Source organism: Platalea leucorodia (genome assembly GCF_965183815.1).
Source record: "Platalea leucorodia genome assembly, chromosome: 4".
In the NCBI taxonomy this organism is placed as follows: Eukaryota; Metazoa; Chordata; class Aves; order Pelecaniformes; family Threskiornithidae; genus Platalea; species Platalea leucorodia.
The window spans coordinates 68,362,087-68,385,151 of record NC_138826.1 but is presented as its reverse complement, the minus strand read 5'-3'; the positions used below and the strand labels follow the sequence as shown (position 1 = coordinate 68,385,151).

General features: G+C 44.1%; 1 protein-coding gene across 2 annotated transcripts in view; it reads left to right on the top strand.

Annotated features, from left to right (window-relative positions):
• Positions 1–23,065, top strand: part of SYN3 (synapsin III) — a gene marked incomplete at both ends in the record, with an annotated part of 180,753 nt that overhangs the window by 25,764 nt on the left and 131,924 nt on the right. For both annotated transcript variants that reach the window (XM_082309047.1, XM_082309046.1), the window contains 3 exons: positions 53–144; positions 13,328–13,484; positions 19,974–20,063. In XM_082309047.1, coding sequence (XP_082165173.1) covers positions 53–144; positions 13,328–13,484; positions 19,974–20,063 — 339 coding nt within the window. The remainder of the gene's footprint in view (positions 1–52; positions 145–13,327; positions 13,485–19,973; positions 20,064–23,065) is intronic.

Below are 23,065 nucleotides of genomic sequence, written 5' to 3'. Positions count from 1 at the left end.
TTTGTGTCTCTTTTGCCCTCGAGTAACACTCTGTCCTTTTCCTCCACTCCAGGCTGAGTTCTCCGAGCTGAACCTGGCTGCTTACGTCACGGGCGGCTGCATGGTGGACATGCAGGTCATGAGGAATGGCACCAAGGTGGTAAGGTGAGGAGCAACAGCTTGTCTTGAAAATCAGGCTTTCTGGAGCAATGTTGGGGCAAGCAGGATGACCTCAGAGTCTGACCAGTATCTGAACTGGGGCAGCACAGTCCTGATGACTTCAAGGTTTCCTGGAAGCGGTGGAAAGACTGATCTGACTGGTGGTTTTGTATCAGGTCTCAGTTGCACATTATTGTTTCCATGCAATCACAAATGCCTCCTTTTCAGGTTCTTTTTAGCCTCAGGCCTCCCAATACAAGGGACAATGGATCTTCCTTTCTCTTGATTTTTCTCTACTTCTGTGTCAACTAACCTTCATTGTAAACAGTGGCTTGCATTCATTAGCCTACCTGTGTTAGGTCCTGATTCCGATGCAATAGCCACAAAGCCTTTCCATGATCCTGATCCTCGCAGCCTGATTTGCTCCTGAAATATCACCCTTTTTGTCAGAGATTCCCAATGCTCTGGCCTTGCCCTGTGGTATATCTCAGAGGTAATACCATATCTCTTTTTGATGGGGATTTCTGTCCCTACTAGTATTACTTCATAATTGCAGTCATTGCAAGCAGACTCTTTTCCTGAGCAATGCTTCCCCAATCACGCACCCAATTCACTTTCCAAAAGCATTGCTCCTCTTCTTTCTGACAGCAGAGTACCTGCGATTTGGAGTTAATGTTAGATGCATTCTTACTGGTGCTACATAAAGAGCAGTGTAAGTTGTCACATCTCTGTATGATGGTAAAATGCCTCTGTTTACATAGCCCCGATATTACCTTTCACCCTTTTTATTCCCAAGCCTACATCTTTATGAGTTTCTGTCATTACAACTTCTAATTCTACATTTCATCTTTGATACAAGAGCTTTTCTTTGTTCGTGTTGAAATCTCATTGCTATTCCCAATCCATTTTTCTAGCCTCCGTGCTTCTTTTTGTACAATTCTTATGTGCTTTTTGGTGTATACAGAGTCTCTGAGTTTAATATTGTCCTCACATTTAATCAACGCCTTTGTTTGTTTGCTTCTAGTTCAGAAATAAAGACACATAATATAGCATGCAGGGATATTTTGGAAAGTGATTATTAGAACAGCTGAAAAACGGTGATTCTGAGCATGCTGGCCTCAGTTTAATTTTGCAAGATGTCATTTCCAGTCCAAACAGTGCAAAACAACACTTGTCACTGTCAATTAGCTATGACTGTGGTCCATCAATTCATTTCAGGTCTTGACAGCTCTTAGTAGGTCCACAAGTCTCCATTCGCTCTTTGGTACAATTTCACGAGCCTCTGCTAAAAACTTTTAAGGTTGGGTCTGTTACATCCATTTGCTTTCTCTCATCCCACAAATGTCTGTTTCTCAGTGAAACAAAGCGTATGTCCCGTGAACCAGCCGCTGGAGCATCCATCAGACAGTGCACCATGTTAATGCATTCTTGTGTTCACTTCCTCACAACGCTGGAAGGTTTCCCAAGAACCATTTCCTAGGTTGTTCACATCTTCATTTTCCTTCCCGTGCCTTTCCTCCCAAAGCCATTCATACATCTGGCAGAAAGATCTTGAGCTATTAAACTGAAACTGAAGACAAAATTTATTTCACAAGAGTGTCTGGGGCATGGTGTTCGTGTTTCTGCTTGCAGTAAATACACAGGTATGACAGCTAGCCTTTTTGAATGGATATTTATATATGAAAATGCATGTTTTTATGAATGGCATTAGTTCAGGTTTTTTGTTTTCATTTATGCATGTTTAAGAACACCTGCATTTGTGTGGTGGGAAGAGGATTTGGCAAATACATACTTGTCTGAATACCCAATTCATAAGGCATGTATTGTCCGTGGTTTGTTATAGTCCTTACAAACACTAGCTGTTTGTTTACAGCCTGTGCTGATGTGCCCCTGTCCTGCCCAGCTCAGCGAGTTTAAGAGCTCAGGCCAGCCAACTTCCACAGCCATTCCTACCAATACTTTAGAAGTTACAGAAATAAAAACGCTTCTTCACTTTAGAAGGTGAATTACAGAGCGTACTGCTACTGAGCTGTGTGGAGGTCCCTCAGCCCATCCACAAGGGTGCAGCTTGCTTCCCACTCCCTCCAAGTCCCCCCATCCCACCCGCAGTGGTGTCCTGCCCGGCCACAGACACCCCTTGTGGTGCCCAGCCACAGGGAGACACCACGCAGGACACCTTCAACTCACGTGTGCACCAGCTCTGCTGATGATGATATTGTTTTTCCATCACTTACTAGGTCTCTGTTAATTATTAAGCAAAATATTCAGTCACAAATCAGAATGTTTCTAGATGGTGAGATATAATACTCATCGTGGTTTTTGAATACTCGAAGTCCTTGGAAACCCCTCTGACAAGTTATAGGAAGGAAATACAACAGCATCTTGCTAACAGGCACATTTGGGATTACCCACCTGCAGGAGCCCTGCCTTCTTCACACTCCAAAGTGAAGGCAACAGAGCGTGGCAGTTTAGTTGAAAGACAGTGAATATACTACAGACCAGTGGATTTTAAATCAATGAAATAATAAACGTTTATAACAACAACAACAATAATAATAACAATAAAGCAACCACTGAGGTATTCTCTCCAGTTTGAAATTATGTTAGCTGACAAACTACCTAAGAATCTATTAGCCTATTAAACTCTGTCATTTTGCAGCAGGTCTCCTAGTTCTTTCTTGAAACTGGGGACATCTGATTGCACACCTAAATCAAAGCTCTTTCTTTGCTGATCCCTTGATCCTTTCTGACGCCCTGGAGTTAAGGCATTCTTTTAGACCCTGTGCCAACTGATTTGAGCTGCACCAGGAAAGAACTGTGGTTCTTTTACCTGGAAGATAAAGCCCCTAATAAGAAGGTATAACAGTCCTTGAAGCCCTACACTTACCACTTGCCTCAGGCAAATTAAAAAAAAAAAAAAAGGCGCTTTAGAAGCATTATTGTCAATTAAAGAGAGCAAGGAACTGGCAGTATACAGACCTCCGTGACTACTAGCCTGTGTACCTTGAAACAAGTAGCTACAAGTAAGTCAGCAAACAACATAGCTGAAGCCAGACATTACTTTGCTTGCTTGATTTTTAAAACAAGTGTGTCTCCCAGAATTCAGTTTTACAGTAACAAAATTCTGGGTCTCCACCTCCTCTTTTTTTAGCTACTCATTTCTGTACATCTGTAGGATAGGGTGCGGGATTTGATAGTTTCAGTGAAACGTGCTACTGGAGAGAGAGACTATCATCTAACAAATCTAAAAAACTGCATGTGTTTTTTTCTGTGCCAGTTCCGCCATGGTATGCGATGGCTCCATCAGCCTATTCAGCACATTTTCTTCAGAGTTAGAAGAAAAAGAGCTGGCCATGGAGTACCTCGTGCAGTCTCTAGCAAGCGCTTTCCTGTTTTTTTATTTATTTATTTCCTATTACAGGGCCCTGTAACATGTGCCCTGACTGAGAACAGTGCAGGGGGATGAGCTGGGCACCAGGAGCAGCGTTGGGCTCAGCCAGGGCTGGCAGCGGGGAGTCTCCCACACGTTGGTCCTTGTTACCCCAGCACTTCTTTGGGTAAAATTGGCACCAGAGCTTCCCTAGTGAAAAGTTAAATATAGGAAGCAAGAGGTGGCACTTATTCATCTCAAAGGATCCTTCACCAACTTAGACATAGCAACCGCTTCAGCAGAGAAATGGAGTCATTTCTGGACGCAATGGCTGGACTGCTAAGTCCAGTAAGTGAAAAAACAAGCGTGGGCTGATGCCTGCTTTTAAACCACTTGGGTGGATTCTTCATCCTCCTTCCAGTGCAGGCACAACTTCCTTTTGCACAGGTCTACACACACACATATAGACAGGGTGAACCGTCTGGAATCTGATTTACCTTAGAAAGCTTTTGGGCTGTGTCACCTCTGCTGGGGTTAGATGTAAGGAATGGGATTTTCATTTTCACTTGTCTTCATTTCTCTGAAGGGCCCTTCATACCAATGTTTCCACAGTGCAAAGAGGCTGTCAGTGCTGGCACTGCACCCACTCTGAGGTGCATTTATGCTTTCAGGATATTATAAAAGTGTCTTAGTATAAATGAGAATTTGGGCTGTCTCTGCTTCTGACAACACTTAGACTCCCAAACTATGATCTCAGCCTCTACATTAGATTAAATGCAGTCCTGGGTTTGCCTTTTGGGCTTTACAAGGCTTCAGCTATTAATTCCAGTAGATGTGGGAATAAGACAGGGATATGTTGAAAATCTGGACAGCTTTCTTACATGGGGAATACTAATGTCTTTGGGAGCATTTCAGACTTTTAAGGATATAAATCAATCATGCATCAGAGTGCTCTCATCTCCTGCCTCCCCGTGGAGCTGGCTCTTTTGCCATTGGGGCTGATCATCCAGGGGAAAAAGCACATTTTTGTGTGTCTGCATGGGACCTACCACAGTGGCGGCCATACCACTCACAGTGTGGTGTGCAAGCTCACTTGAATGCCACAGCACAGACAACGGCTGATGGACCAGGAGATGCCCAGGATGGGCAGGACCCTGCATGGAGTAATGGCCCTGGCAAGTGGGGAGGGGTGACAAAACTGACAGCAAAGCGAAGAGGAGCTGAGCGGCATGGACAAAGCCTTGCTGTGGGGAAGGATCTCTGCTGTGGAGTGGTATTTGGTCCTACGGGCCTTGCCTGAATTTAGACTGTTGGTCTAAGAAGGTGCATGTCTCACCCTGCTCGCCCTGGGTGATATGCCCTTGTCACTCGCAGCTGTGCTGGGGTCAGTGAATGCTTTGATTCCTCCATACAAGCCCATTCAGTCCTTTAATTAACACTGACTTTCCTGGTGGTTCCAGCTGATTCAGTGCTTCTCCTGTGCTCTGCACTCTGATAACAGGACAGCAGCCTGTTGAATCACTATCCCAAACAGACCAGGACCTGAAAGTGCTTTTTTCCCAAAGCATATTTTTGCACTGCAAGCTGCAGTACAATCACAGCATGAGGAAGCAAATCCTTTTACATGGGAGGAGTGGGAAAGAAACTGGCCAGCCCAGCAGCAGGTGTTTTCCTGCTATTCAGAGCTTGCAGACCCCAGGAGATGTGTACTCTGGCTAAAAACATCTGCCTGCTCCAGGATGAAAGACTCTTTAAAGTCCAGTGAGGACACTGTCCCCTGCCCGCTGCACCTTTTCCCGCCCCAGTAGGTTCACCCACCCCACAGGGCCATTGAGAAGCTGCCCCCTGAAAGAGGCATGTGGGTTTTCTAACCTACAGAGGCCATGCTTTCTCACTACACAGTAGCTGCACATTGCTAGGAGATGGATATTTTCTTGTCTTTTGAGGACTATTCATTCACAAGAGTTGGTGGTTTCTTGCAGTTCTTCTACAGCGATAATAACCAGGGAGGTCATGGGAGTAGCTACTGTCCCTGGACACTGATGAAGGACATATTGGTAGGCACTAGGTCACTTTCCAGCTTCTCGTCTTCCAGGGAGCTTGTGTCAGAGAGGAACCCTAGGTCCTGCCTAGTCCTTGTCTTTTTTAATTTCACTCTTGATCTAATTGGGGTCTTTTTTTAGAATGTCTTTTTCTATTTTTTTGTTGCTTCCAAAGCAAAATTCTGAAAATTTCTGCAAAGATGCAGATGGGAGAAAAAATGGGAGAAACTGATTGGGAGAGTTTAGGTTTGTAGAAGCCAGATGGAAAAATATGTTGAGCGCATGGTTCTCCCAAGATTCACAGAATGTGCCACATGGTATAGTACTATATGTGCTATATATTTAACACTGAGCAACATTTGGGTAATATTTTTGTATTGATGGCATGGCAATCTGTAAATGTAATGGAGAAGCGTATGTAACAAGATGTAAGTTTTTGAAAGTGCACTTGAGGCAAAACACCAACGTACCAAATGACCACTTCCCTTACCGAAATACCCTGCAGAGACAATGGGCTGGGACAAGGTGTCAAACAGGGTAAACCCTGGCAAGCTGCAGTTACTCATGAAGCAATTTAACACCTCTAGTAAACATTTATAAACCAAGGAATTATTCCCACTTGGGGGATGATTTACTATAATCTTTCACTAATATCTCCCCCCTCTTCACCTACCTGTTCCCATCCTCTTTTTTTTGAGCAGGAGCTAAAAAAAGAAAAGAGAAGCTGGAGTGTGCTTATTTATGTATTTATTCTCAATTGCTTCCACCTCAGCTCCTGCTGCTAAACAGCTGCTTGGAGGCCTGCTTCTCCCTTTGGGGTTTACTGACCTCCCAGATGAATAATGTCCCCCTTCACCTCCCCAGCAGCTGGCGCCCAGCCGACGTTCAGGCAGGATGCTGACAGTTATTGGGAAAGCATTTGGCATGCAGGCAGCTGCCAGAAAGCAAAAGTCACCCTGAGCAGACCAGGGTGGGGAGCATCTCAGAGACTAAACTACTCCCTGGCCCTTTTCGCATTTACAGTAATTCTTTCCAATAAGAAATGTGCTGCCAGAGCACTCATTAATTAGTTAATCCTGGACTGAATGCAAGAATGATTAAAGACTGTTGTAGATTGTTTCAGCCTTGATCAGCTTTTTTTCCCTTCCAATCCTGCCTTAATTTGTTTCCTTTCTACATGTTTTTTTACTAAGGCTTCTTCCAGGGAATGGTAAACAGAGAAGTGAAGGGCTAAGTCCTGCTACACCTGCACTATACTGGTCAAGGTGGATCTTCATTAACAACCTGATATTGGGACAGAGTGCAGCCTCAACAAGCTCGTGGGTGGCAACAAGTTGGAGGGTGGGGAGCGACAGATATGCCAGAGGGCAGAGCTGCCATTCAGAGGCAACTCAACACCTGGGGAAATGGGCCAACAGGAACCTCATGGAGTTCAATAAGTACTATCGCAAAGTCTTGTAGTGAGGGAGGAATAATCCCGGTACTGCTGGGGGGCAGCTGGAGAGAAAACAGCTCTGCACAAAAGGACTGGCAGGTCCTGTGTGCCTTTGCAGGGAAGAAGCCCTATGGCTCACTGGGCGGTATTAGCAAGCATGTAGCTAACGAGACACTGTTCACATCTGGAGTGCTGTGTCCAGCTGTGAGCTCCCCATACAAAAAAGGCATTGACAAACTGGAATGAGTTGAGTGAAAGGCCACCAAGCTCATGAACTGGACTAAAGACATCCAAGGAGAGACTGAGAGAGGGCTTTGTTCAGTCTGTAAGAGGAGGCTGAGGGGAATCCACCTACAGCCATCAGGCAACTAAGAGGAGGGTGTAGAGAAAATGAAGCCAGACTCTTGTTGAAGGTGTGCAGTGAAAGGAAAAGTAAAAACAGACACAACTTGCAACACGTGAAATTCTAATTAGATATAATTTTTTAAAAAATTTCCACAGTGAGAGTGGTTAAATACTGGAACAAGTGCCCAGAGAGGCTAGGGGATCTTCATCCTTGGGAATATTCAGATTTTGACTGGACAAGACCCTGATCAACTTAATGTCACTTTGAAGTTAGCCCTGCAATGAGCAAGGTGTTGGGCCACATGATTTCCAAAGATCCTGTCTGACTTAAATTACTCTATGACTTTATTCTGTGATGTTGGAAAGTATTTGGGTCACCTTCTATAAAAGCTTTGGACCACAAGCATTTTGAAGGCAAGCTGCTGTTGGCAGGTGTGGTTGTTACTACTCTGAGGCATCGTCCAGGTCCACATGCTTTTCCTTCTCAAGGCTGATAAGTTTACAAGCAAAATATATGGCAGACTTAGGAGACTGCCACAGTACAGTTCAGAGAGTATGTGACATGCGATTTTATGGCTCGTTGACCATTGTTCTGTGGCTGAGAAGCAAATCAGAGCATCTTCCAGGGTGTCCTTGTCTGCATCTAGTGGTACTGGTCCTACTGCAACCATGATTCCTGGTTCCTGCTGCTTTTGCTACACTGATCTCCCCCACATCCCATGGGTTTTTTTCCCAGCCATTCTCTATTACAGTGTCCCAAAAGACCTCCTGCTCCTCTCCTCCAACCTGGTAAAGAGAGGTCATTCTTTATTCTATGTTGCTTTCTTGTTTCTCTAAAACCAGCTCTGCATTACCTTATTCATATAAGTAATCACATTCATTCTTTCTTTGAATAACTTCAGCAGAGTTTACTTCTTTTTGTGGAAAATATGACATGAGGTTTTGACTTAAATGGGATTTTTTTCCTAGCAAATCTCCCCTTTTACTATGACCTTCAATATAACATTAAATCTAACATCGTGATAGGTGAAAATGTCATAGATTTCATATTACTTTTCAGTAATGTAATAACAATACTATTAACACTCAAATAAAGCACAAAAAGAAATTGTTCCTATTTGTAAATGCCATTTTCTCTTAGCTCTCAGACACCTGAGGCACTGCATAGTTGGAGGGATTATTGCACTTCTCAGGGAGTTGCAGCCACTTACGGCTTGGACTTGTGCCTCAGAAGCTTGCCTGAAGGCTCCATTAATTCCCAGCAATGCAAAGCTTGTTGTATCATATTGCTTAATTATGCACTTTTCTTCCTCTCTGTGTCATGCCAACCAGATAGGAAAGGCTTTGGAAGAGAACTTAGTCAAAATGTGTTGATCACTGGGAAGTGTCACAAAACTGAATAATGGAGGGTAGACAGAACCTGAAGTGAGAATGTGCATCTTCAGTGTCCAGGGAAGATCTTTTTCTACTGACATGAAGGGCAAAGTGTCTTGTAAGACTGGCTCTCTTTAAGAAAGAGAGCAGGAGATCCCATCCTTCTCCAACAGCATGGGCAAAAAGCTCTCTAAACCCATCATGGTGCTAAAGTATAATGCAGGTCTACCCTTCTGCAGTTGATTATTCACAGTGGAAGGGATCATTAAAAGGTATTTTGACAACTTAATCTATTCTTGTATGTTCTTTCTTCATGCCCATGAAGCTCGTTGTGCTTCAGTGAGAAAAGCTGAAGGATGAGGAAGCAAGCCAGAGTTATGGCTATATGCAGAAATAAGAAATAGGAAATCTCTTTAGGCATAAAAACTCCCAGCAGGATTTGCTGTCATCACCTTCTCTACCCCAAAGCAGGCTAGGGATCTGCTTTCTGCAGAGAAATGTTATTGATGATCTTTTCAGAGCTGATCCTCTTCTCATAATGAAAGAAGTTAGACACATGGTCACCAGAATAGCTACTGCTGCTCCTGAGATGTTTAACTTCCATATTTAACATCAGGAATCTCTTAAATTGTTTTATATTCCCTCATTTCTGACAAAACCATTTCCAAGACAGCTAATGCTGTCACAGATTTAAGGGTAGATGGGTCCAACCTAAGAAATTATATTCTGCAGTCAGATCTCTTCCTATTAAGTATTTTGGATCCAGGCTTTATACTTAGGTTTGTCTCTAAAGTATAGTTTTACCACTAAGAAAGAGAGAGACTGCTAAAATGCATTGGAACAAGTTGAAAAATAGTTAGTTAAGTGCAAATAAGCATGCTGCACTGCAGTATCAGAGTCCAGGCTCAGGACTGGCAGCACCAGCAGCTTCCTAGCCAGACACTCGTCATCACCCAGGGGTGATTGACTCTGGTAATCACTGGCTGATCTCAATTGCCAGGAGGCTGAGTGGCTGCCATGTGCCTTGGCTAGCATCTGGGACAAGGAGGCAACTACTGAAAAGGGAGATAAGCCACAGGGACCTGTGGGGGGCTGCTTCACTTTGAGGGTGGCCAGTTCAGTTGTGCACGACTCAGAGCCCTGAAAGGCTCGTGCCATGCATGACAGAGGCCATCGCCTGTGGTGACACAAGCTGAAATGGAAGCACCTTCCCATTCCAGAGGAAAATGAAATCTCACTAGCTATTTCAATCTGAAAATGAAATTTTTCCAGTCTCCTGGATTATTTTTTTTTTTTTAAACAAAGGATTCTTGTGTCTCTACGCCACTCTGGGATGTGTTACGTGCATTTTAGTGGCCTTTATTTTGCCAGGTAGTGCTAGTAGCCAAACTCTAAATGAGAACTGAGCTCTTGGGGTCCAAGAAAGGGCTTCTGTAAAAGAGTTGTGGCCAAAGATGGGCTCCAGTTTTCTCCTGGAAGCTTCATCCATCTGGCTATCATGCCAAGGAAGGTTCACGACTTCAAGTAGGTGTCTATCACACAGCCCAGGAAGGGCACCACACCAACATGCAGAGCACAGCTTATTAGCAACATGTTTTAAATCTGTGGTTTACCTTTAGTTCCATTTACCTATCCCATCTCCCTGTCCATTAGATGTTTGAATGGGCTCTCCTGTATTCTTTCTGTGACCAAATCCATTCCCATGACCTGTCTTTAGCAGGGGTCTAGGTACAGTTTTATTCAAGACTGCTCATGGTCATCTAAACTCTGGCTGGACAGATGTAGTGGAGAGGAAAGGTACGTGCTCCTGCCACAGCTCTCCTAGTCCTGCCGGACGTGGGTGCTTAGGAGCTCAGTACGGTAGGTGCTACTGATTCTGGCTCACCCAAAAGTTTTGGCAACAGTGTTTCAAACGTGGGACTCTGCCTAACCTGCCTGCCTGCCAAGGGTTTCAACTTTCTGTCATGGGAGATGTTACTGGGTTGGGTTGAACTAGCAAAGAAAACAGATATGCTACTAGCTATTCCAAATCCAAGGCTCGCTATGTTAGCTTAAGCTTTACACTCTGAGAATGAGCAGTAGCTTGCAAAAGTAATCTTCTACCAAAAAAGCAAGAATCCTTGTGTGAAGCAATTAAGTTCTTTTCTCCCCAGATCACTGGTACCCCCAGTTATTCAGTTTTCACGCCACCACTCCTACCACGACTATTCATTTCCCTTTTACTGCCTGCTGTCCTTCCTAGCCCCACGCCTCACATTTTGCCACTGGTCTCTGTTTCTCTGTTACAGACATCTCGCAGACTCCAGGGCTCTCCAGCTGATGTTTATTCGCAACTAGTCCCAGGCCCTGCACTCCTCTGCCTTGTTCTCAGTATCCATGGGAACACCGTCATTGTCCCAGGGCTCAAAGGGGTTCAGTGTCCACCTTCGCTTTAGAGATTCACTACTCATCTGCTGCATGAGAGAGTGCCCTGCCTTCCTACACGATGCAGAGTTTGAGAATAGGCTTTTCTACATTAATTCTGTATTCTTGTGTCCATCTTCTAAGTTGAGAAACTCTTCCTATGCCAGGATCTGAAAAGACAAGTGCTTTTTTTCTAAACTTTTAGCTGGCAAAAGTAAAGCTACTGCAGACGGTTTCCCAGCTGCTGTGTGTCCTCCCCCCTGAGCTGGCCATGCTCATTTACGTGCTTCCTCCCACCACAGCACCATGTCCCAACCGTGGGGTGTTGGGGAAGGTGCTCAAGGGCAAATACTGCCGCTTCCTCTGGGGACGCCAGAGCAATGGTCTAAACCATTACTGTGCAGCCCCAATAAGTGCTGTTCCTTAAGTCAAGTCTGGGGAAAGACTTGAGCCGTAACAGGGACCATTTTCTTCTTCGTATGCTCAGAAAGCTGAATGAAGGAGAGACATACCTGAAGCTCCTGCCCCTCCAGGCACCACAACTGTTTAGTAACTCAGCGCAGATATCGAGTCCTGGTCCTAGGAAGCTGATTAATCCTTCCTAAGGACCTGTGTCTGCCTCTGGGGTACTTTCTACATGGCAAGTCCAGCAGAATGGAGTAGCTCAAGCTTTCCAAGATTTGTATTCGCTTGCTGTTTCTCAGCAGGGGGTCACCGCTTTCCTCACCCCCATTGACACCAGGGACGTCCATAAATCAGCTGCACAGTGATAGCGCAGCCCTCCCAATGCTCATTATGCATCTTGCTGCTGGAGGAAAGTACCACCTTTGGTGCCAAGTACATTAGGGAACATGCCTGGGTTTAAAAATGCTCCATGGGAGGGAATTACAACATTTCCAAAGCTTGACCTCTTGCATCACAAAAGCAGAGCATGCTCCTCACCATGTTTCAGGCCATAACAAAAGCCCAAGGCCAACAGACAAAATGAACCACTTTAAAACAAAGCTGCGCTGGGTTTTGTATACAGTGTTTGTTGCCACAATCTGGCCCAGAGTCACCATCTCGGATTTCCCTGCCAGAATGATGGAAATATAAATAGGGGCTATAAACCCAAAGTATTTCCAGCTCATACATCCAAAGGATAGAAATTATAGTCTCTTAGCAAGGAAAATGTTCAAGGGTAGTGAGGTAATGGGACCTGGTTACAGAGCTCATTTCTCTGAAAACCTTTAATACAGCATGGAAATTTTTCCAATGTCCTTGATGCAACCTCTGTTAGAGTGAGTATAAAATAACCCCTTGTTTCAGTGGAAAAGCCCCTTCCATGCCTTCGAGAATGCACTGCTGAGCTCCATTTTGGGAACAGTTTCTTTCCAGCTGCTGTTTCCAGAGATTCCTGAATGGCTCCAAAGACACAGCGTCAGCAAGGAATGAAATCTGGCTGTTTGAAAGATAATCCGTCGCCTGTTGGCTTACCTAGAAAGGGCCTCACTTTTCTGTGCGTTTGCTGAGAACTGCTGCTGTTGAACCATAGGAGTCCCGGCTCCAGTCTTGCTAAATAATATTCTGGAAGTCCATGCCATGAGTCACAGCCCTGGATGAGGGGCTCTGTTCATTTGATTAATTACATTACCATGCCTGCCCTTTACTTCTTGACTCGTAGCCATAAGAGCCTGGGGTGTGCTGCGTATGTAGTAAACTGATTAAAGGGGGAATGTATGTCAATGTATGGATGTGTACAATAGCTTTTTGAAATCCCTTATGATCTTCCCACCCACTGGCATTGCTTCAATATCGAGTTCAATCATCAGGAAACAAACTCGCTCCCTCATCTGCGTTGCACATTTCAGCGAGCTTGCCAAATATGGCCAAGCTTTTAGAAAGAAAAGAGAATCCCCCCACCCGTGAATTTATGACCCTTGGCTCCACTTGGGGCTTGTTCCTGTGCATGCCTGAGTGACATGGAAACTGCAGCAAATCTGTTTGGCCTGTTTCTATGCTCTCACACTTGTAGCTACGTTAGATTTTTCCTTTTTTTAATGACTAGGGGGTTTTGTTTGGTTTGTTACCTTCTAATGCAAGCAACCCATGACGAGAGGCCCAAAGAAGAGCAACATGTGTTAATGAAAAGAAAGGGGAAGGGTGGAAAAGAAACAAGGAGAGGCTAGAAGTGTTGCTGAGCATTTGAAAGTAAAACGTCACTCCCCTCGTCTCTTCCAGGTCCTTCAAGCCAGACTTTGTTCTGATCCGGCAGCACGCCTACAGCATGGCGCTGGGAGAGGACTTCCGCAGCCTCATCATCGGCCTCCAGTATGGTGGCATCCACACGGTCAACTCCCTCTACTCCATCTACAACTTCTGCAGCAAGCCCTGGGTGGTAAGTGACGATCCAGCTCTACTGCATACCAACACTGCAAAGTAGATATCGGGTACCAATAACGCACCAAACTCAGCTTGCAGTCTGTTTCATAGGAATTCGTCTCTTCAGCTTAAAATCACCATCTAAACAACCTTAGGAATCCAGCTGGGAATTCTTGGGGAAAAAACCTACCAGCATTGCTCCTTTATCAGCCTCTAGTAATATCAAGGTGTTATTTCCTCACCCTGAGTAGGACGTTTCAGCTGTCCCAGACTCTAATGTGTCACAAACAGCTAACAGTACAGTAACACTTAGATTTCTTGTAAGGCAGAGTAGATGAATAGTAATAGATCAATAATATCAGGTCAATAGTAGCATGTCTCTGTCGTGACCAAAACACACTAAAGCTACCTTAAAAGAAACATTAACATTCACTGTTTTAGAAGGTATCATCTTAACTGAGCTATTTCTAGCATCTTTTATTAGATGCACACTTATGGTATCCAGGTGCCCCAGCCTAAGACTAAGATTATCCATTCCTTGCAAAAGTGCAGCCCACACTTGTCTTCTCTTGTATTCTCTTCCTACTTTTTCTGGGTGGCACTTTGTTGTGAGGAAATTAACTGAAAAGGGGAAGAAAGGTAGAGAGATGACTTTTTCAACAGCTAGGTCTAGGAAAAAAGGGAACATCATAGAATGACAAAGACCTGGGAAAGAGGCAGAAGGAAAGGGGAAAGCATGTAGAGTTTTTCAGCAGTTTCAGAAGGAAATACAAGATTATCATAAAGTGTTGGTTCATTGAACCTGAAAGACTGCACCTCGGAAACACCTTGGGCTGAGTCAGCTCCTGGGGAGAACAGGACAGTGTTTTGATATTTTGCACTGGGAGCACCCTTCACCCATTCTTTAAATTTTGTCAAGTTCACTTAAAACATCTCAGAAAACCTTTGAAAATATTATCATTGTCTTGTCTCAGCCCCAAATCAGAGTTTGTAATAATTCCCCAGACCTGTTTTATAACCAGCTCTAAGTCACCAGGAACTGCAGGAGCAGGAGAGCCAGAGGAGTAAGACTGGCCATCATGAACCAGAGGAGCAAGGCTGGCCATTGTAGCACCTGCCGGAAGAAGTCAGATGCTGATACCATTTTGGAGTCCACATCTGGGTCTTCCAAGCAGTTTCATCCCAAAGTGCCCTCTCTGATGACTGATGCTCGCAGAATGGAAATTTCCCTGCATTGTTCTAGGTCCGAAGCAGGAAACTACAAGCTATATGGATGTGACAAGGAGATGGGACTTTCCAATATGCCCCCATGGAAAACTTTTAGATACGTTTTTAGGAATTCCCCCTTACTCATTGCACAAATATAGCTTGGGGTGAGATGGAATGTTTATAGCAAGTGGTAACTATCTTCCTCATTACCTAATTAAGTCTTTTTTGTTGTTGTTTTTTCCTTGGAATAAATATCCTATTAGTCTTCAGTGTGTTGACTGGTAGTTTAAATCCAGCTGAAGTCTGTAATGACTCAGACTTTTATTTCCATGACTATGCAGTGTTGGATTTAACTAATTTCTTACCAAAAAGGTACCAGTGTAACAAACATGGTCTTCTCAGTTTTCACCTCTTTTATGACATTTGGGGGGTTTTTTTGAGACCAAAAGCAGGGTCCTGCCTTTTCCAAAAATGTTGCAGTGCAGTAACAAGAGTAGTGTGAAAAATCTCACTTTTCCATCACTGTATAGGTGGATGATGCACATTTGGCCTCAGTCCCCATTTGAATGACAAGGGTTGCTGAGATCGGAAAGGGGAGAAAGAGAGGGCTCAAGTACTGGGCTCAAGTGCCAGGCTCAGTACAACACCTTTGCATTGTTTCCTACAGTTGGTCCTACACACAAGGGCGTGTTGACCCCAGTGACCAGACAAAAAGCTTCCGCATTTACACTGGCTTTTGCTGAGGAAGACAGTTATGTGGTCTATTCCATCTGATTTTGGGGTTGAGTCAGTCAAGGTTTAGTTGACATTTTTCAACTCGTGCCTTATAATTACATTTCTGATGGTGTGCAGGAACCTTAAGATGTGACAGGCCTATTTTTAGGAATCTAAAATAAAAGAAAACAAACAAACTCAGCACATTAAAAAAAAAAAAAAAGAAAAGAAAAAAAAAGAAAAAGAAAAAGCAGGGCTGGCAAGGCAGTGTGGGAGAAATTAGCTCTGCCAGTAACTCGGCTCTAGCTATTCTCGGTTCGGTTGTGCCATGCTTTCCTCACGGGGAATACAGCTGGCTCAGACAACCTTCCCAGAGGAGTCAAGGAAACGACTTGTAAATACTTAGGTTTGCAGGATGCCTCCTTTCCCTACTGCCCATGCACACTAATCACCACCCAAACCAGCAATTGTAACGCACTAAGTAATCTAAGAGCTCAGATGGGATCTGAGCTGGTATTTGGCACCACTGAAATTTTATCAGGTTGAAGCTCAGGTAGAGATTGCACTGGGGCATTTGAGGGAAGAAAGCTTCACTGGCAGCAGAATCAGAAAATTTTGATTTTGTGATAGCTGGGAAATGAGAGATAGGGACAGACCACTTGGGTGCATGTTCCACTCGGATTGCAAAACATGCATCTTGAAATAAGGGATCTGCTTAACAAAGATTACTGGAAACTTTTTGGACCTAGAAAACAGTTGAGATAGATACATGAAGAAATGAAATTAAATACCCCTGGGAAAAGTGCTTTTCACTCTCCCTTTTTATTTTTTCCAAAAATGGTTCCATTTCGTAGAAATGTTTATGATTTTGTGGAGGGGGATGGAAGTGAGACTGTTTTTCCCTGGCAATTTGCAACATGTTTTTTCTCAGCAACTCTAATTACAATCAGCTGAGTTTGGGCTTGAGTTTACTCAAACATACAGCCCCGTTTTTTAATGACATTTGCCAGGTTTCCAGTACTGCAATACACAAATTTCTTCAAAGGTTAAAATTTGCATTAAACACAGGCACAGTTTGAAATAAGTGTTTCTGAAAGAGAAACAAACATATTCAGAGGGATCTCACACACAGTGAAACATCTAAGAAACCTAAGTTTTACGATGATCCCAGAATAATTGAGAAATAAGGCTACAAGCAGCCTAAACACAATGCTTCAATAATTTTTGTGTTATAAAAGTTACAATACAAAATACAGTGGGAACAATGCTCAGAGTAGTACTCATATTACATGGAGTAATGTCTGTAATATTGTAAGGCAACTTCTGCATCTGTAAGACTGCAGGAAATACGAAGTCTTGAAGATAGTAATCTACAGAGTCCAAGAGACTCCCAGCCAAACTCTTAACTGACTGTCAAGGGATATAGGCTCCCTAATGACCTAGACACTTTAAAAATATGCAAAAGGCCTTGAGATCCTCTGAATGGATCTTTTTATTTCTCTGTAAAGACTCTCTGCAAGTAATTCTGATGTCCAACCAGCCGGGCAAGGCATCTCACTTAAAACCCAGACTGTGCCACATTGCCTTGCCCCATGCCTTGTTTTGTGGTCTGGATGCAATCTCACTAAAACCAGTGGAACCACGGAAAGTAAGAACCGATACCAAAATGTGGAAGGGGCAGTTATATCTAGCTGAGCTGCTGACAGTAACATTCCTACCCATCTAAAATGCACTGGGAGGTGCTACTTAAGCTCTGTTATCAGGTATCTAAGAGGCAGTTGCACCACATAACATGGGTGTCTCTATGCCAATATCCTGTACCTAACAATTGCCAAAAAAAAGGAAAAAAGGAGGTAATTGTCCCATGAGGACCAATACTAAAGTCAGACCTTTTTGCAGGCTTGGCTTACTGGGGTTGCTCCCAGATGGCTGTCTCTCATGTGTCCATCTGAAATGCTTGTTATTTCAGCAACAGCAAAGAGCTGTATGCTTCAAAAGGAAGCCCAAGGAACAAGTCAGGACGCTGTCTGTCAGCTGCACAGTTGTTCCAGTTATTTTCTTTGAGCTTTCTGTTTTCCTAAGATAAATGTATGTCACCTCAATGTCACGGTGTCCATGTTTCGCCAGGGCTGCATGCACGCGCAGCGAGGGGCATGGGCTGCTCTCAGCCAGGGTGTTTTTCCTCCTCTCCCTGTTTCTGTCTCAGTCTGTTTAACTTTTAAGCCCTGTTTGCTCACTTTGCTAGTTAAAACAGGGCTTTATTTTTCTTCTCTAGGATGTGCAGGGCTAGTGCAAGTAGTTAAGCAAGCTGTCCTCCTTCCCCAACGTCAATACTCTCCTTGCCAATGATAATTATTCTACAGAGGGAGTTTTTCTCTTATCTGCTAATGCATGCGAGGGGGTGGTGGTGTTAGTGATGGGATATGCCGCCTCTTGATATTTTCCGGGTTTGCTTAAATGCCACATTTTGACGTACAAGATTAGCAAAAGGATTCTTTGCGTTTGTTGGCAAATCTGCTGGCAGCTGCCCCTTCAGCATGTGGCCTGGGACTGGCACACACCTTGCAGCCTAATTTTTTTACATACAGGCTGGATTTTTTTTTTACAACCATACCACCCTTTAACTCCCAAAGAGGTATTTCTTCTCCACTGCCAAGTGAAGTTTAGAACTTGTTATACAGAAATGCTTTTGCTTAGACTAGCCCAGTAACCAGGACAGGAGCCCTAATGTAACCACTCAGCAGAAAACATTCTCAGCAGCTCTCTCTTTATCTGCAGTGTAACCTTGGGGTTGCGATTTGGTACATTTACTGGCTTCAACCATTGCTCGGAAGTGCTCAGAACATGTAAGATTAGGCAGCTGATGCTACTGGGAAGAAAGAGGGCTTTCTTTCCCTTCCCTTGTTTCCTAGATGTCTGTCTCCTTCCCTTAATCCATGTGTAACTTCCCTGTGTGTTACCACCTGTCACAGAGGTGACACAAAGGTCCCCTTCAAGATGAATGCATCCCTAGCTTTGATGCGGAACTTGAAGGAACTTTTGTAAAGGACTTAGAGTGAGACTTGGCCCAGACGGGAGGCCTTTATTAATTTAACTTGATTTTACCCAGTTCCAGCGGGCTTGGAAACGAGATGCAGTTTCTAAATTATTTTGCAAGTAGGACATCAATGGGGACTTCAGTCACACCTACCAGCTCAGCAGGAAACAAGATTCTTATCTATGGAGCAATCCCCAATCACTTTATTCTCTTAATGTCCATGAAAATAACCAAGCTACCTTACTCAGCTTTACTCTCCCTTCTGCAAGGCTGCCAGTCTAACCACTTCACCCACAGCACTTCCAGTTCAGCATTGCCCGTGGTAACGGGGCTGTACCGCTTCAGAGCGACAGCAGAATGGCTAGAGTTGTGATTGTAAAGAATCCAAGTTGCTCCTGAGATCCATGTTTCAGATACATATATCTCACCTCTTATTCTCTTTGGTATACCAACCCTTCTTCGGCAACATTTTCTGTTATGGTTATTAAGTTTCTTTCTTATAGTTTTAGGTTTTTTCCCAGCTGATCAATGACAGATTGAACAGGGAGGCTCCAGACAATGTACGGAATAGTCTGCTCGCTTCACAGATGGCTGAAGCGGAGCAGGAATTTGAACAGAAATCAAAACTCAGTCCTACCATGGGGAGCTTTGTGTCTGGCTGAGCACAACCCTGAATGATGAACAGTTTATAATAGTGATGGTAGTGGTGATAATGGTGAAGTTCATGCTGACAGGCTGGGACAATGGCAAATGTTTGCCCTTGTACATGAAACACCAGCACTGTTGCTTTCCCCATTGATGTTACATACTGCTTTCTCTAGCTACCATCCTCACAGACTGGTGCTTCCCTCAGACATCACTGGTAGGTGGGACAGCAGTAGCAGATGATCTCCCCTTTTTCCTGCCATGCATGGGGGGCTGTTGGGAGACCCTTTGTTTGTAACAGATGTCAGTTATGATTGCCAGTGGGTTCATGCTTTCTTGGTCTAACAACTCAAACCAGGTAGCACGGGCAATTCCCTCCAGTCATCTCTGTCCCTTAGCAATTCTCCCTCCCTTCAGCATGATGGGTAAATGTGCCTTGCTTTGATTTGGCTGTGGGGCAGAGATCCAAGGGAGATCTTTCGCTTATTTTGTCTCTGCTCAGGAGTGGTGGCACTGATTTCCTGCCTGGTCACTCCTCTGAGCCCTTTCCTCTACCAAGAAGAGCCCCCTCACCCTCTCCCCAGCCACATTTGGAGAGCAAAACTTGTTCATAGCAGATCTGTAACTAAACCCAAACGGATCCTCTGTTGGCTCTTGAAACCCTTCTCTGCTCTCTTGGGCCAAGGTTGCGTACACAGGCTGGCTTGTCCCTGAGTAAATACAGCGACTTCATATTTTCTTGCTGCTCTCAGGTCAAGAAAGCAAGGTGGGAAAGGCATAACAACATGTTTTTCTCACCTCCTTCACCAGTATCAGAACATTTTGCAAGCACTTACCTGCTACACAGTAAGACACTGATATCCACTGTGTCTGTTTTTCTGTTCCCTCCCTCACCCCAAGTTCTCTCAGCTCATTAAAATCTTCAACTCGTTGGGTCCTGAGAAGTTCCCCCTCGTGGAGCAAACGTTCTTCCCAAGCCATAAGCAGATGGTGAGTACCTTTGCTTTCTTCTGGCTATAGGGTGGATGGGGGAGAAGCAACGAATGTCAGTTGGGCATAAGACATGGTGGTGGGAATGCTGGGAAGAGTCTCAGCTTCACTTCCAGAGAATTACTAGCTAAAAGCAATATGCAAAAAGCAGTGCTCGGGAACCTCTTCCCCTTCTTGCCTGGCCCTCCCCCAGGTCACATATGGACCCTGAAAAAGTGAAAAATTAGAACAGGCTCAACATCAGAACAAAAATCCATTGTAAAGTCTAATCAACAAAAGCTCATCCCTTAGAGTACGGAATCACTTTATTCAGAAAAAGCGGGGTTTTTCCCCTCCTGGAATTGTTGAAAACACGTTGACGATTTGGGACATGGGCCATAAGAGATGTTTGTGTCACAGTGTTAGTTTGCTTGGTCTATCACGTGGTTGCCATCCATGAAACATTTATCAGCCAGACAAGGTACTCAAAGCAAACCGGAGTTCTTGAAAAGGAGGTTGTTTTAGCTTGTAATGTTTCCTTTGCACAGCGGCCCTGGGGTCTGGTCTTCCTGTCAACAACTAAACGCTCAGTGCCCTGTGTGGCTACTGGGCACGCTACCAAACTCTTAGGCCACCTTCCAAGAGATTTGCGTAGGTGCCTTTAGTCCTGGAGAACATGGCAAAGTGAGTGGCTTTGTTTAGAACTGTTCATGTCTCTTGTTTTCCCTGGGTTAAAAGGGTGGCTAGTCCTTCAGGCATTTTTGCTCCCAACTTACATCCACGAATTAGTGACTCTTCTTACCTGGCTGAGGCTGTGATGAGACCCTGAGTGAACCACAACCCCCCCGTGTGAGCCATTGGCTGTCTGAGCTTATTTCCCTCACTTGTGAACTCGAGCAACATTGGCAGCCTGAAGATTGGGGTTGTTGAGATGTCAAACCAGGGCTCCAAAAACATTCAAACAACTCCTCTTTTCTCACACACGTGTTGCAACACTGTGGGCCAACCACAATGCATAACAGGGTGTAGGTACCTGATGGTGGATATAGGCACCTAGCGGGAGCTTCAAAATTCAAAAGGAAGCCTCATCAAGATTCTTGTGAAAAATCCCACCGGTGCTCGCTAGGTACCTGAATACCTGAAATGCCAGTCCTTCGTCTCTGTTCCAATACTCTGTTCTCTACCTGTGCTGTGTGGACAACAGCACTTCCACGCTTCACAGGCACGTCATGGAGGTAAGTGCAGCCACGAGCGCTGTGAAGCACTCAAGTAATGCAGCGGTAAGAGTGGTATTATCGTTTAAGACATAAAGAAATGGATGGTCCTTAAACACGGTGTGACAGTTTGTTGCAGACTTCTAAGACAAATTAGTTGATGGATCCTGTTGCATTTAATTCCCACTGATTTATAAAGAGGGTTTGTGACACATGTAATGCTTCAGGACAGTTGTGACTTTGTGTGACCATTACTTCAGGAATGGTATTTTTGGAAGACTTGATTAAGGTTTTCATTGCAAATATGTTATCTAACACTTTTAGCATTACTTTCTTGTCTGGAAATCTGATTCTTGATTCCTCAGCATGTAAATGCATTTGTTACCCGCACAGTAGTTTGGTTTAGCAGAGCACTGATCTTAATTTCACATATTTGTCATCTTTACAACTGATCACCTACTTGGAGATGCTATTGCTTACTTGCAGATGCTATTTCTTACTTTCAAAAGAATACAGGAACCTTTTTAAACTGTAGATAATCTCATGTGAACACAAACGCTGTTGTTGATATGCAAGCTTGAGTAATCTGGTTTAAATCAGTCACTCTCCAAACGTTTACACAAGCAACAATCCACTTGGGCAAATTCAGGCCAGCCCTTTGCAGGTGGGGGGTCTGCCTCACGGAATGAATCTACGTAACTTCTCAAGATCTTTTCTAGATGCGCCTTCACGGTATCCTGGGCTGTGAGAGGCTGAGAGAGTGAGCACTTAGGCCAAGCAAGCTCTGTTGCAGTCATCACTCCACCCAGCACCTGTGAAAGTCACTTGCCCACTGGTGCATCAGCTTCTCCCTGTGTCAGACAGGAATATAATGATCCCCCTTCCCCACTCTTTTCTGCCCTTTCCTGAGGCATTTTCAAGCTGTACCAGTTAGCACTTGTAAAATACACTGTGGTCCTTTGATGGCTGACCCCCTGGAAGTGTTTATAACTAGTGTTATGGTTTTACCTCTTTGCAAAGTGATATACTTTAAGCAATGAAGTTCTCACATAAGAGATCCTCATCCTTCTATGTCCAAAACTTTCCAAAGCTTACTTTCTAAACCTTTGGATTAAATATACAACAGATTTTAAAATACGTTTCATTCTTTCATCTGTGTAGAGAAGAGATTTTCCTAAAGCAAAAGTGAGATAAAGGAAATTTCTAACAGTAGGCCCATTTTTGTGAGCATTTTAACTTAGTTGAGAACTCTTTCTCTGAAGCTTCCTTCGCATGACAACAGGGCATGTTTAAGCAGCCTTAAACAGTAAACATAAAGAGAGGACACAAGGCTCAGGCGTTTTACAGCAGAAAAGATCTGAAAGACGAATCTCTCTTCCCTTTGCCACAGGCATATACCTTTCTACCCTCCTCCCAGTGATCAGTTTACTGGAAATAAAAGCAATCTGGCAACTGTTCTTCTAAGGCCCTACTGGTGCTACATGACAGCCATAATGACTGCCTGGCTCTGTAGTGACCCCCTATGGCCAGTTAACAAGTGGGATACATTAACTTCAGAAGGGATTTTTTGCCTCTCCTGTGCATATGACCCCAATAACAATTCTTAGAGAGGTCAACCTCTTAAAAAGAGGGAGGGACTCCTGGAAGGATCTTTGCCAAAGAGCAAGAATTGCCAGAGGTGGAATATCTGCTTTGGGCCCAATAAAACGGTATCAAGAAAGGGAAGGAAATTAATAAATCCACTTGCAAATCCATTTGTGTACATTTGAAGTGGACAAAAACTAATATAAGTGAAGCAGAGACAGAGTG